This window comes from Lissotriton vulgaris, chromosome 11 (assembly GCF_964263255.1).
Source record: "Lissotriton vulgaris chromosome 11, aLisVul1.2, whole genome shotgun sequence".
In the NCBI taxonomy this organism is placed as follows: Eukaryota; Metazoa; Chordata; class Amphibia; order Caudata; family Salamandridae; genus Lissotriton; species Lissotriton vulgaris.
In genome coordinates this window covers 420,022,809-420,038,574 of record NC_141699.1, presented here as the reverse complement: position 1 = coordinate 420,038,574, position 15,766 = coordinate 420,022,809, and the positions used below count along the sequence as shown (strand labels likewise).

Below are 15,766 nucleotides of genomic sequence, written 5' to 3'. Positions count from 1 at the left end.
TAGTAATTGACGCACTACGTATTCTAGAAGTTGGCGATTCCGGTCTCCTGGTTCTTTAAGCATCATTTGATTCAGTGAATCACTCTCTTTGTACCAAGACTCTAAATAACAGAGCCACGGAAGGCTTAGCCCGCAACTGGTTCAACTTACCTAACCAACTGCACTCGACAGCTTGTATCGGATGCCTTTTGTCGCCCTGGCACAAGGGGTGCCAAAAGGGTCTGTTCTGGTCTCCTATCTTTATATGTAGAACCCTTGGAGTCCAGCTCAAAAGTCCTGGCAACTTTTATCATCATTACATTGAAGATACTCAAATCTATCTCATGATCCCTTAGTCTGAGAAGGTTTAACTGCTACCCAAAACTTTGCAAATGATGCAAGGTTAGATTACATTAAATTGCCTAAAACTCAATCCAATTGAAAGATATTTTCTTCTCAACTAGCCTACTTACTCGTAGCTACCAATATTCCTGCAGTGTGCTTGATTGCAATCCCAGTTTTGTTGACAAAACTCATCCTAGACAGCAGACTTCATTTTCAAACTCAAATGCATGCAATGGCCAAAAATGCACACTTTCAGCTACGACTTCTATGGGGGATCTGCCAACTGATTGGTTAACAAGCCATAAAACCCCTGCTCAACCTCTGGTTCTGGGAACTCTTTTCAGAAGGATCAACCTAAAACGTATCTAACCCATCTAAAATCAGTAATACGAGCAGTTGTATATTTTGTTTCGGGCTTGAAAAGAAGTAACAATATCTCTCTGATATATTCTTTTCTCCAGTGGCCGCTATGGAAGTCTGATCTCTATACATGCCTGCATTACACACACATGCACACACAACAGCTACTGATATATTGTATCTGAAGTAAAAACATCAGGGGTTGGGCGGGGGCAGATTAATTTTCAGTACCAGAACGCTACTCCTAGGACTGCATCTTCAAAATAAAAGTAAAATGTAATACTTTTTTAGGTCTCGGCTAGAAACGCACGAAGCGCGTTCTCGCCAGAGAACTATAGTCGTCGTCTCAGAATGACGAAGGGAGACAAGACCTGGCCGCACGCAGCGTTTCCCCATAGGATAACATGGTGCGCTCGGCCAGGTCTTGTCTCCACAGCATGGCATGGCAGACCGGATCGCAACGCGCGCCTCTCTGGAATGCAGGGGGAGTCTGCAGAGAGGCGAGCAGCGCTGATATGTGATAGGACCAGCTTGAACGTAAGAGGTGTTGGCGTGATTTATATTCCAAACAGGATCGCAGAAGGCAGGATGGGAAGGGATTCCGTTGTTTTTTTTTTTTGCAATGTTACACAGCGCAAACTCGACCCGAAAGCATTGGGGCGCTTTACATGAACACCAGTTGCATTACATATTCCGTTTTAGGCACGGGGAATTAGGGATTTAACAAAAACCACATGAGGCTGAGTCGATGCTGAGACTTGAACCCCTTTCCCTAATTCCAAAGCCGGCAGCCTTTGCAGTAAGTAACACCACGTCCTGTCCTGCGGCCCGCCCTGATAAGCATCTTTTTTTTCTTTTCCTGACATTCAACAGAACAAAGACAAATCTTCGCACAGCCCCGACTAGAGAGGGCATCCGCAACCCTGTCCTGTCCGTGGATAGCCGGCTAACAGGCGTGCCAAAGAACTAACAACATTTGCCCAGACGCCGTCTTTATTGCTTTTGTATTTTACACTTTGTTCCGACACCTGGAAAAGTGGCAAGGGCCAGCGGCTGGAAAACCAATGAACCTCGTTTAAAGCGTTCATTTTATAGTAACCGGAGCATTTACACAGGAGGTGTAGAAATCAGACACTGCTGTGAGGCCCTTAGGGCAGTTGAAAGGGGGCGAAAGTCAAAGGGAGGGTACTAGCTAGTGCCTACACGTTTATTTTCTCATTGGCAATTCAAAGCACCGGTCAGTCAAATAATTTGATCAGAATCTCAGATCTGATGAAATGAGAGTGTCATCAGCAGCTGCCACCTCTCACCTTCCTAAAGCCAGCGGCTCACTGGAGTTGCCTGTAGTAACACTTGAAACTAAATACAACGAACACAAAATCAACACGCGGAGGGGGATGGGGAAGGGCAGTCTCAGCAAAATTCCCACAATGTACAGTGATCCCAGGTGTGATGGGATTTGTGTTCTTGCCATATGATGTGCACATGAACTGTTTCTCTTTCGCACTAGTACATTTATTTTCTCACTTCATTTGCTATCTGCATTTACTGTGTGCAGAGACAACCCTCTCGTGGGAGGCTTGGGCTAAAGTGACAGAGGAAAACAAGCATGTAAAAATGCAATAGGTCTTGCCTTTCATTAAGTCAAAGCCATTTTCTTTGCTATACAATACCATTAGCGAAGCAAATGGCTTTAACTTAATCAAAGGCCAGACCTATTGCATTTTCAATGTGTGTGTGTGGGGGGGGGGTGGCTCTGTGTGTATGTGGGTCTGTGTCTTTGTGTGTGGCATTTGCCAGAGATTAAGCTATTGGGATGGACAATTTATCTGTTTTCAAAACCAACACATATATACAAATGTTGTCATTTACAATGCTAATAGCTCTAACTTTTGCAATGCCGAGACCGTTGCATTGTAAATGCTTGTTTTTTTTAGTAAAGCGACCAGAATATGGAACTCTCTACCTTTTTGCCTCTGCACTACTCCCTCATTATTATCTTCAAGAAGTGAGAGCTGAAACTATTTATTTTCCAAAGATATTGTGAGAAGCTGGCCTGGTATATGATGTCCACTTATGTAAGTGGGCACCTTGCACAAGTCCAGACAATCCTTATGGTGATTTAAGAGGTCTTATACAACCGTAGAAAGCTCTTTTAAGTAGTAGCTGTGGAGAGCAGCCTTCAGGCTTAGTCCAGAAGGAATGTAAAGCAGCTTGTTTCACCAGAATGCAATCTTATAGTATAGATTAAGTGAAAAGAACCACACCAAGTATTTATAAAAATATGTATTTATTATATGAAACTCTCCAGTACGTTCAAATATCTCCTACACTGAGATGAACACAATGCACACAATACTTTAGCAAAAAAAAAAAAAAAAAAAAACTGTAAATAGAACGTAATACACAGTGGACCCAGGGGGGGGACCAAACCACATACTAAGAAAGTAGTATATGAACCACGACTCAGGCCAAGACAATGTTGAGAGGATGTAGAAGTGCTGGGGACCCAAGGAACCACCCATGGGGAGTAGATAGGGACCCCAGAAAGAGAGTGTGTGCAGTGTGGGAACACGACTACGTGCTCCGTACAACTCTTTGTGTAAGTCGCGGTTGGATTTTTAAAGATTAAGGACGCTTCCCAATGGACCCTGAAGAAACCCTGTGGAAGACAGATGGTTGGAGAGCCACCCCACCTGTGGATACCCTAGTACCCAGGTTACCACCAGGGAAGCCGGGTGCATATGTGTGAGGTGGTGTCGGAAACCGCCGTCAAATCCAATGGAGGACTTCAGGAAAATGCTTGTGCTGAAGAAGGGGAAAATGTCTGGTGGAATTTGAAGGTGGACTCTAGATGAGAGGTACATGCAAGCAGAGATGACAGAGTCTATGTCACTCAGGAGTGACCAGGACAGTGGAAGAAGAATGCCTTCCGAAACCGGGTGTTGCAGGATGGGTGACGATGACCTTGACTCTGCAGGTGTGAGGTCCAAGCGATGCTGAGGTGGACCAGCAGCTGTGTACAAGCAGCCCAAAGGAGGATGTTGATTGCTGAGGAGGTCGTTGTCCATCAGGATCAGCAACACTCCAAGCCGGGGAGTTAGTTCAGGCCCGTAGCAAGCAGGGAAGCCCAAAAGAAACAAGTGGGACAATGAAATTGACCCACAGGCCGGAGGCGCTAGAGCCGCAAGAGGACCTCAAGCAGCTCACCAAAAGAAGCAAGCCACGGAGCACAAGATGCGGTGTAGTTATAGATTCTGGTCAATGGAGGTGCTCGAGGTTGGGGCTACTTGGGGCCCAAAGATGATCTTGGAAGGAATCCAACAAGCCTTTGCAACTGCAAGTTGAACCGGTGCACACGGGTTAGGTTATTGCAACCCCCACAAGGGATACAGCCCTCAAACTTGGTGAGAGGGCAGGGCAGGCCTCACGAGCTGTGGAAACCACCACCGATATACACCTGTTACAACGCATTTGTTACAACGCACTACCATTACAACGCGACTTTTACAACGCATACCATTACAACGCATTGCGCTGGGGGGCGCTCTAGGATAGGGAATAAGTATAATTTACTATCCAACACCTTCCCTAGGGTCCACGGGGACTGGAGTTAGAATAGTAAATTATACTTACCACTATCCAGCACCTCAAAGCGCTATGCGTTGTAATGGTATGCGTTGTAATGGTCGCGTTGTAATGGTCGCGTTGTAATGGTAGGTAGTTGTAACGGTATGCGTTGTAACATGGTACATCCCCACCACCTGTGTTGCAGAACCTTGCAGAGTCTGAATGAGCTCAGGATCAGTAGATCAGTCGACTTAGTTGCGGTGCTGCGAATGCACGGGAGTGTACCTTTGATGCTTCACAGGCCTCGGAAGATTCCTGTATGATGCGCAGACGATGCAACAGACTGGAAGGGACATGAAGTCAGGCACAATCGAAGTCCAACGAAGTCGGTAGAAGAAGTGGTGTCTGATCTGAATCTTATACCACGACGAATTTAGGGACCTACACCAAGGTAAGCCCTTAAGTACCCTAGAGAAAGGGTTGGAAAGATTCAGGGGACCCTCCCTGGAGAGGGTCCGGACAGGAGGAGGTTACTCCCATGTCCTCTGTTCAGTTTTGCTCCAGAGCGGGAGCCAACGGCCCCTCATGCAGACTGAGTGGTGCTAGCAAGCGCCCCCACCCCACCCCACCCCAATACAGGAAGCCTATTGTTCTGCCTTCCCCTGCTCAAGCTTGGCTCAGCAGCAGGTGGGTAGAATCGTGTCTCTGGTCGGCAGCAACCATTTTGTGCTGTCCGGGTCAAGAAGGCTGGTACCGGGAACACTGAGAGCCTAACGGAGGGCTCTTCCAGTGCTTGGAATCATGCTCCCACACCGTTTACGGCTTGAGGGTATGATTCCAACATGTTTGATATCAAACATGATAGAATTTGTTGCAGCCAGTTTCAAGGTGGTCATCGCGTAATTAAAAGGTACCCCTCTACATAGTATATGGCTGCTTCACTGACAACCCGGGAGAATGGACTCCGTAGGCTGCAGGGGTGTTCTGCTCATGCAGGGGAACCCTCTCACTTAGAACCAAGTACCCTGCCTTCAGGATTGTAAAGGCCTGCTAGAGGGGTGACTTATAGGTTTTAAGTGCAGTGTCCCTAGATATAGGAAACCTATAACTTTAGTAAGTGGTGCAAACACCAACTTACACAGGCTGTAAAGACAGGCCGTTAGTTCCATTTTGAATGAACAGACACATTGAAATCATACTTAAAACAGAAACAAAGCACCAGCACTAAGACTTGTACAAAACAACAATCCAAGAATGCTCTAATCAAGCCTCTCCGTTCCTTCAAACACATCTCACACGATGAATTTATAGACCTGGTCAAAGAAAGCAGGCCTACCGGCAGCCCTTCTGAACCCTGTCCGCCACAAACTGTCAAGACAATTCTTTTAACAACCTCTGCTGCGACTCCAGTAAGAAGAATCATCAACGATTCCTTAACTACTGGAATATTGCCAGAAGAACTCAAAAAGTCATACCTACGCCCTTTACTGAAGGAAACAAACTTGGACCCGCTGAACCCTGACAACTACAGACCCATTACAAATGGACTGTTCCTGGGCAAACTGATAGAAAGAGCAGCGTTCGCCCAGATGTCACAATTCATTGAAGAGAATGACATACTTTCAGACTTCCAAACAGGATTCCGTCCGGGAAGAGGCACTGAATCTGCCCTCCTTGCCATCTGGGATGACCTAAAGAATACAGTTGACCGCAGCGTGGTTGCTGCGCTACTCCTCTTGGACCTCTCAGCTGCCTGTGAGACGGTTGACCACGACACTCTGAAACAAAGACTCTATGAAGCCGGCATAGAGGGAACTGCTTTAGACTGGTTAGCGTCCTACCTTCGAAACAGAACTAATGTCATCCAAACCATACTCCACAAAAGTAGGGGTCCCTCAAGGTTCTATCATCTCGCCCATGCTTTTTAACATCTACATGAAGTCATTACCAGTACTGATCAATAAATTTCACCTCATGTGCTATAACTATGCAGATGACACACAAATACTCCTTCAACTGGAATGCCCCAAAGACATTGGAAAATCACAGATTTTCAGCTGTCTCAGAGCCGTGGATCAGTGGATGACCTGGAGCCATCTCAAATTGAATGCTTCAAAAACTGAAATACTCACGAGTGGCGATTGGAAACATTACAACCCGCTTGCCGTATGGCCTGATGAACTGGGATCACTGCCCTAAGTATCAAAGGAAGTAAGAAACCTCGGAATGACCATGGACTCCAAACTGTTGATGAATGCCCAAGTGGATAAAGTAGCAAGATCAAGCTTTGCTACTAAAAACGCTGCAACAAATTTTCCCTCATTTGGGATTTCCACACAAGGTCCAAGCTACCATCTCCCTTGTTCTGTCCAAACTCTATTACGCCAATAGCCTCTACCACAGATCACCTGTAACGACCATGAAAAGACTACAACGGATTCAGAACTCGGCTGCCAGACTACTCTTGCATATCAAGCTGCGAGACCACATCTCCCCTGCTTTGAAAGCCCTGCATTGGTTACTGGTTGCCAGAAGATCCACGTTCAAGCTGCTTTGTATCACCCACAAAGCAATACATGAAATGGGACTGCTCTTCATCAGGAATAAAATCACCAAACACATTCAACAAAGGAACCTCCGCTCTAAAGGAGCATCTCGCCTCAAAATCCCACTATACAGGAAAAAAAACATGGGTGGCACATCCTTCTCTGTTCAAGCAGCCAAACTATGAAACTCTTTGCCCCCGATCATAAGGTCCACCGACAACCACCTTATTTTCAGAAAACTACTCAAGATTTGGCTCTTCCCCACATAAGCACCATACGCAAACAGAAAATTACAGCATATCCCTCTGTATACAAGCATTTTTTTTCACTATAGATATGTACCTATCTTTGCGTATTACGTTGTATAAACATGTACAATAATTATGTTGTTGAGATAAAAAATAATAATAAATAAAAATCATCTTTGGTCCACATGTACATACTTCCATTGAGCATCTATGTACCTTCCATGTACTTGGATCTGTATGTCTGTTACTTTTCTCCTGAAAAAGCATATCCAATGCACTACCCTATTTCTCATCCTATGCATCTATCAATATCATTAATCTACATATACTTACCTCCTTTATGTATCTATATATTTTCAATGTAATTATGGACCTACATATTTATCACTTTCTTCTAATTTAGCATTTCCAATGCACTACTCTATTTCTCAGCCTATACTTCGCTCAATATATCTTCTAGCCCAACCTTCTGACTCATCTCAAACTTTTCCTTCCAATGCACTACCTTATCTCTCATCTTATACATCTATCAATATAGCCTCTACGTCCACTCTCTCATTTATCCCAAACCCCATACCACTACTATGAATGCCAAACTAACCCTTTCTAGACTCTCTCCTACTCTACCCCTCCATGTATCATCTGACACCTCTTTTATTATACCAATCCCCTAAAACAAACCTTTCTAAACTCTTTCCTCCGAGTCATCCCCTCCAAAACTCATTTCTACTAATCCAAAAGCCTCCTCCTATTGCTTAGACCTAAAAAATAAAATAAAAAAATAAATAAAATCTTTCACTCTTTTATCCCTCCACTATCCTTTTCAATCGAAATTAACAGGCTAACATGTTCACTTCTCAAATTCCATATTAAACTATACTACCCAAATAACTGAATAACATATCCACTACTCAAATTACTTCATATTTTTTTTACTATACTAATTTTCAACAGTAATCCTTTATGGGTTCCGGAGTGGCGTGCTACTCGCCAGAAAAGCGATTCAACACCCATCAGGGGTAACAAGTGCTATATGAATGCAAATCTTTCTTCCCCTTTAATCCCTCCACTATCCTTCTCACTCCAAGTAACTGACTAATATCCACCACTGAAATTACTTCATATTTCACCATATTAATTCACCACTAATCTTTTGTAGACTTCCTGAATAGCGTGCGTCAACAAGCACTATATAAATACAAACCTTTGTCCTCCTCTATCCTTCTGCTATCATTCCAAATCCAAATAACTGACTAACCTATCCACCACTTCAAATGTACTTGCATGTTTCACTATACTAATTCAACACTAATCCTCTATGGGTTCCGGAGTAGCGTGCTACTCACCGAAAAAGTGCTTTGACGCCTCGTCAGGGGTAGTAAGTGCTATATAAATGCAAATACAATACAATATACATGGTGACTTATAAGGATACACCAGCATCCAATATGGAGTGTACCCATGCACTGAACGTAACAATTTAGGGAGAAAGCAAATAGACTGGGGTCCTAATTAGTAGGATCCCAGTCAGAGTAGACAAATACAGTTTAGCACCAGGCAAAAAGTGGGTCACCATAGAAGCAGATCCTACTTTCCTACAGATATCTTCTTGTAAGTTATCCTGGGCCTACCTATTTTGACTTTCCTTTCTATCCTCCAGTCGCAAATAATTATTCTACCATGGACTTCCCCACACCTGAGCTCTCTCCACTTTTCATTCTCTTTCTACGTACTTCTCCCCTCTTCCACAACATTCTAGTCCCCCCCCCCCCCCTCCAGCTCAAGCCTGAAAACATTACTTTCACTGCATTTATATAGAGAAACATACTTTTATATTTACCTAAATCTATCATTCTTTTGCTGAGCATTTGTTTACACTGCACTCTGAAAAATCCATCTCTGTAAAGACCTCGGATGCTTCCGAGCCACGTTAACGCAGACATGCCAACCCTCCCGATTCAGGCGGGAGACTACTGATTTGAAGGCTAGTCTCCTGCCTCCTGATTCCGGCATTTAGAAACCCGATGCCAGCACTAAATAGGTTACCTGCTTCTCCAACGTGCATCTTCATGCGACCAAGTTATTTAGAAGAGCAATCTGCCCCAACAGCCTTCTCCTCTGATATATTCCTTGCTTCCTTTACTGACCTGTCACCATTGCTCCCCACTGTGCTGAGATAAGTTATAACACCCATTTGAAGGTTAGGAAATGCTATAAAGAGTCTGTTTCATGCACTTGACCCGCTTTTTAAAAAACAGAAACGCCCTTTTAAAAACATCAAATCCTGCCTTCCTCAGCGCCCTTCAGTGAAGTGACGCAAGATTTCAATTCTTCCGCGGCGCTGGTGATGTTGAGTGGGAACCGGGAGCAAAGCATTTCAATATCTGGATCAGATGCAGGCCTTTGCAGAATCTTTAAACGTGAAGCATGGAATGTACTTTTGTCCCGGAAAAGTGACAATCTTAGTTACAATTACGTTATTTGAAAGGTCCAAAATTCACAAGGTGATAGATAAAACTCCAGACCGGATTACAGGAGTAAACAACACAAACAATCCTTGGGTCTAAATTAACGGTGTATGCTAGAAATAACAGATCATGTGAAAGTATCTACTCTCCCACTGGGGGAGAAATCCCTTTAGGAAGAATACCCTCACTCACCATAGGTGACATGCTTCATCATTTGGGTATCTCCTCCCAGTGGAAATTCCTAGTTCACCAAGGGACTTTAGGATCCCAGAGAGTGTAGCAGCCTCTATATACTAAAACATCCCAGAGCTCCTCCCTCTCAGTGATGGAGTTGTAGCCCTCAGTGGAACTAGGAATTTCCACTGGGAGGAGATACCCAAATGATGAAGCATGTCACCTATGGTGAGTGAGGGTATTCGCCCTAAAGGGATTTCTCCCCCATTGGGAGAATAGATACTTTCACATGATCTGTTATTTCTCTAGCATAGGCCGCTATTTCAGACCCAAGGATTTTTTGTGTTTTTTATTTGAATAAGAAGGGGATTATTTCATTGTGGGTCTTAAAACTGAGTCCCTTGGACCCTTAAACCATTGTTATTGTTGTTACCGGATTACAGGAGTACCAGCAGCCAGCAAGGTCATACTGACATAGGAAATAGGTCATGGACATCAAAATAAAAGGTGCCTCCCCAATGGTGAATCATGTTTGATCTACTGTCAGGGAAATCAACAGAAAAAAAAGCATTTCACCACACAATAGCCTGAGCCTGCCCCAAAAGCTATTGGTTTAAATGTGAGCTTGGGCTGGCCTAGGGTTGAGAACCCCGCAAACAAATAATTTTCCTGCCTCATATGCCCTGCGTAATAGTATTTCTTGGCGGGCTTCAGCACAGCAGGCATCTTCTTTGAGAGTGAAAGACTGGAAGTACTGCACTGCTGGTCAATCAATCAATCAATCAATCAAGTCATTTATAAAGCGCAATACATACCTGTGAGGGTCTCAAGGCACTGGGAGAGGTATGGGGGGGGGGGAGGGGGGTGCAGCTACTGATCGGAAGAGCCAGGTCTTGAGGAGTCTTCTGAAGGCCAGTAGGTCTTGGGTCTGCCGTAGTTTAGCGGGGAGGGTGTTCCAGGTCTTGGCGGCGAGATGGGAGAAGGATCTGCTGCCGGCGGTCGTTCTTCGGATGCGAGGAACTGTGGTGAGGCCTGCGGAGCTGAGCTGGCAGGTGGGGGTGTAGAAGCTGAGACGTCTGTTGAGGTATGCTGGGCCGGTGTTGTGGAGAGTCTTGTGTGCGTGGAGGAGGAGCTTGAAGGTGACCCTCTTGTCGACGGGGAACCAATGCAGGTCTCACAGGTGGGGGGTGATGTGGCTGTGGCGGGGGATGTTGAGGATCAGGCGTGCTGAGGCGTTCTGGATGCATTGCAGCAGTCTCGGGAGCTTGGCGACGTTCTTGCGTAGAGGGCGTTTCCGTAGTCCAGCCTGCTGGTGACGAGGGCCTGGGTGACTGTTTTTCTCGTTTCGGTGGGGATCCACTTGAAGATCCTACGGAGCATACGGAGGGTGTTGAAGCAGGATGAGGAGACAGCATTGACCTGCTTGGTCATGGAGAGGGTGGCGTTGAGGATGACCCCTAGGTTGCGTGCGTGGTTGGTGCTGTTTTCAGTGATGTCGGCCACCAGGAGTCTTCCTAGGCTGAGGGGGTGGGGCCAAGGATGAGGACCTCCGTCTTGTCTGAGTTCAGCTTCAGTCAGCTGTTCTTTATCCATTCGGCGACGTCCTTCATGGAGGTTGGTTTTGGCGGTGTGGGGGTCTTTGGTGAGGGAGATGATCAGCTGGGTGACGTCGGCGTAGGAGATGATGTTGAGATCGTGCTGTCGGGCGACGTGGGGGAGGGGGACCATGTAGATGTTGAACAGAGTCGGGCTGAGGAAAGAGCCCTTGGGCATGCCGCAGATGATCTTGGTGGCTTTGGAGCGGAAGGGGGGAGTGGCGGATGCTCTGGGTTCTGCCGGAGAGGAACAATGCCGTCCAGTCCAGGGCCTTCCCTTGGATCCTGGCGTTGTGTAGGCATGTTCGTAGTGTGCTGTGGCAGACCGTGTCAAAGGCGGCTGACAGGTCCAGGAGGATGAGGGCCGCTGTTTCTCCGTTGTCAAGGCTACTGATGTCATTGGTGGCGGCGATGAGGGCGGTCTCGGTGCTGTGGTTGCTGCGGAAACCGGACTGGGATGGGTCCAAGATGTTGTTCTCCTCGAGGTAGCGGGTTAGTTGTTTGTTGACGATTTTTTCTGTGACCTTCGCTGGGAACGGAAGCAGGGAAATGGGTCGGAAGTTCTTGAGGTCTTTGGGGTCCGCCTTGGGTTTCTTGAGTAGGGCGTTGATCTCTGTGTGCTTCCAGCTCTCTGGGAAGGTTGCTGTCTCGAAGGAGATGTTGATTACTCTCCGGAGATGGGGTGCGATGGCTGTGCTGGCTTTGTTGAAGATGTGGTGTGGGCATGGGTCCAATGGTGATCTGGAGTGAATTGTGTTCATGATCTTGCTAGTGTCCTCGTCCTAGATGCTGGTCCAGGATAGCAGGCGGTTGGTGCTGCTGGTGGTCGTGGGGGTGGTAGTTGTCGGGCGGTCGTGGCGCTGAAGTGGTCGTAGACCTTGCGGTGGAAAAAGGTGGCCAGTGAGTCGCACAGGTCTTGTGAAGGCGGGATGTTGTTGGTGTTGGAGCTGGTGTTTGTGTTGGAGAGTTCCTTCCAGATGTTGAAGAGCTCTTAGCTGTTGTGTGCGTTGTTATCTAGGCGGTGTTTGATGGAGGCCCTCTTGGTGGCTCTGATGAGTTGATGGTGTTAGCGGGTGGCGTTCCTGTGGGAAGCGGGACCGGCGAGGGGGCGCGGGGAGGGAAAAAAACACACTCCTGCAGGCCAGTGCACAATATTGGCAAGCTCCCAGTCACTGCTGTAGCCTGCTCCTGACACAGGTTAAGAAGTCAAGGTAAGAAAAAAGAACATTCAGTAAAACCGAGAAATAGGTGTTCCAACTCTGTTTTTGTTTGAACACTTTGTAAAACTACCAACAATAAAATGTTGATAAGATACTAGTCGCTGGGTTAGCAGTAGTGTGGCAAGTATTGGCGCCTCTAGGGTTCACGTAAATCTGAATAACTGAATATTATCCACGGTGCAACAAGTGAGGGGATAACCCACAACCTCCAAAGCGGACAGTAGTCCTAATACATGAAACAAGCAACTTGTGCACACGCGGAGCGGCAGACCCTGATGCAGAGGTCTGGCCCGGACCAGGGTTCAATTCCCTGCCTCGGCGGGTCTTGGGCTCAAATTTCCCCGGACCTGACAATTCTCACCTCGGTGCCTATTCCAATCATGGAGTCCCACTCTGCAACTCTGGGCAATAGCTTGCTTAATCTCCACAACGGCCCCTCGCGGCGGGATGCCTGGCCTCCACCTTGGGGATGCCCAGTAATGGGTTATCTCGCAGGGGAATACCAGGTCGGGTTCCCTAAGCAAGCGCTGGGACGCTTTCGGGCAGCCATGCGCTCTACAAATCAAATTTCAGTATTACTACTGGATGTATCCCATAAGTCACACAATCATGCAATATATGATTTCCACGAAGTTCTTTTTCTCCTTTTTCAGATTCATATATTTTTCAAGTGCCCAGCCAACACGTGTTTCGTCTGGGAATATCCCACGACTTCTTCAGGGCTAAAGTGTATAAAGGCAATACATTACAAAGAAGGTATTGACCTCCAAGACTTCACACAAGAAACACGTGTTGGCTGGGCACTTGAAAAATAAATGAACCTGAACAAGAACTTAGTGGAAATCATATATTGCATGATTGTGTGACTTATGGGATACATCCAGTAGTAATATCATGCAATCATATATTGCATGATTGTGTGACTTATGGGATACATCTAGTAGTAATACTGTTAATAATTGCGTGTGCACAAGTTGCTTCTTTAAAAATAAAATGTTGATGCAAGTCTTCATTCATGCACGCTTTAATCTCCCTCTCCAAGAATTACCTCAGACATCAAAGTTAACGCTTTGACCTTAATTCTTGGAGGGGGAGACGGGAGCATGTGAGCTGCTACAGTGTACACATTGCACTGCTAGCTAGACACTCTAGGTATGCATTGGAACTCATCCATGCAAATGGAATATTTGCCTGACATTTTTTTAGTACCACAAGTCACGCCCCCACGAAATTTGGTGGTAGAGTAGTTACCTGTTACTGGTTTCAACAGTCGTAGTCTCTATGGCCCAAACCTACATTGTATCATTGACCGTCAGAGGCAATTGGAACAATTAAAGGACAGTTGCACAAAGTAAATGTGCGCCTTCATCAAAAGCAGTTCTGAACTACCTTTGGGTCGCGTTCCCACTCTAAACACTAACACTCTTTGACGTGCAGAGTGACTCTGAACTTCAAAGAGTGTTAATGTTTATAGAGTGAGAACGCAGACTGGTGCAGAAATAGTTTCTCACTCTGAAACTACAGGCCCTACCATGCATGATGCACCTCCGAGAAGCATACACACTGAGTGCCAGCACTGGGCCTAACTTCAAAAACATAACAATATACATGTTTCTGACGCCAAGTCCTGCTGGCACACAGAGTGTATATTGCTCAGAGGTGCATGGCACTGGCAGGGCCTAGCTTCAGAAACATTTCTATCTACATGTTGTTATATGACATCCCTTTATTAACCCCTCCCATGCTGGTGACTAACCCCAGCCGTCCCGCCCCGGGGTGGGCATGTGCTGATGACGGCTGGGGTTCGTCACGGCCCGCCCTGTTCTATTGTTTACCGCACAGCAGTAAAATCGCAGCCGCAGCGAAGGGGTTAATGTAATAACTGCACTTTCACAATTGCTTTATTAACCGTCTTGCTTCTCAAATTTGCTTGAAAATGCACCATTTACCCACTCTTTTGTCAAAAATTTCTCAGGGGAGAACCCCCTTTAAGATGTTCAGGCTTGCACGCTGCGCATACTCGCCACAGTGCACTCCGACAGAAAGTTTGCGCCCACCACTTTCAAATGTAACCAGCCACCACTGCCTGCGATCCATTTTGTGTTACATGTGACCCTTTTCGTGTTACACGTTATTCAGGTCTTTCTACCCACGCATATTTCTCCCTCTTATCGAAGTTGAAATGTTGGAATGTATGTTAACGCTATATAAAATTGCAAAAATAAACATGTACCAGCAATCAGCAGGCCATAATTAAGCGGCATTCTTCTAAACTGAGCGTTTAAGTCTCTAGACATGCTATGTCCTCCTGTTATACGATGGCTGTAAACAATGAAAGTGTAAATATATATTGGCTCTATAGAAAAATGTTCATAAATAAAAGCCGGAGGGGGGGGGGGGGTACTAAGATGTGATGCAGAGTCACCTATCCATGCTTGTAACACAGCATCCAAGCAAAGGACTGACAACCTTAAACTGACAGTGTCCGCTAGATGCATGGTCTTTTAAATATAAAATAAAAGCAGGAAGTCTAAACTGAGGCTTTGGGAGCGCACTCACCGTACGCTAAGGGCCACAGTTCCCCGGGCAAGTCGCCCCATTGCAGCGGCCATCTTTGTTGTCCTCTGTGGCAGAAAGACCCGACTAAAGGTGCCCTTCCTGAACGCCAGTTAGGAAGAAACTATAAACAAAACGTGAAAATGTTATGTCACGCTTGTAGGATAGCCGTGTGCGGTGGCCAATCCGCGGATTCGTTTGCTTGCGTAAGTCGAAAACGATCAATGACGTTGCCTCTGGGAAGCGTGACTCCAAAACGAGGCGTGGGATGCAAACATTCAACGACAAAAAGCAGCGACGAATAAAGGCAAGGCGATTGTTTGAAAACGAGGCTGTAAACGCAAACGCTTGGTATTTGACGTTGGCAACGCAGGTTTGAGTTTGTTTATCCTGAGACGCGATTTCGGTGTAGCGTAGCGCCGGATCTGATTGGTTAACAGCTGTTTCCGATTGGGTGTTTCTGAAGTGCAGCCTTAACAGACCCTCTTTCAGAAAGTCATTGAGGCAATAAGGGATCTATTTAGAGACGTGCTGCGACTTAACCCTTATTCAGTTTGTCAGGAAGTGTGTTTTTAATGTTGGTAAGCTCTTGATTTCTAGAGACATTTTACTTTAAAAAAATTATACCGTGCAACTGTGTAAAATGTGTTAAGTATAATTATGCTCCCAGATCGCACCTTCTGTACTGAGCTGAAGCTGTGACAC

General features: G+C 46.0%; 1 protein-coding gene across 1 annotated transcript in view; it reads right to left on the bottom strand.

The window, feature by feature from the left end:
- The window catches only part of NFU1 (NFU1 iron-sulfur cluster scaffold), a 135,117-nt gene extending 119,878 nt beyond the window's left edge, over window positions 1-15,239 (bottom strand). Inside the window, exon 1 of the mRNA XM_086943488.1 lies at window positions 15,065-15,239. Coding sequence (XP_086799614.1) covers window positions 15,065-15,117 — 53 coding nt within the window. The 5' untranslated portion in view covers window positions 15,118-15,239. The remainder of the gene's footprint in view (window positions 1-15,064) is intronic.
- Window positions 15,240-15,766: the final 527 nt, after the last annotated feature.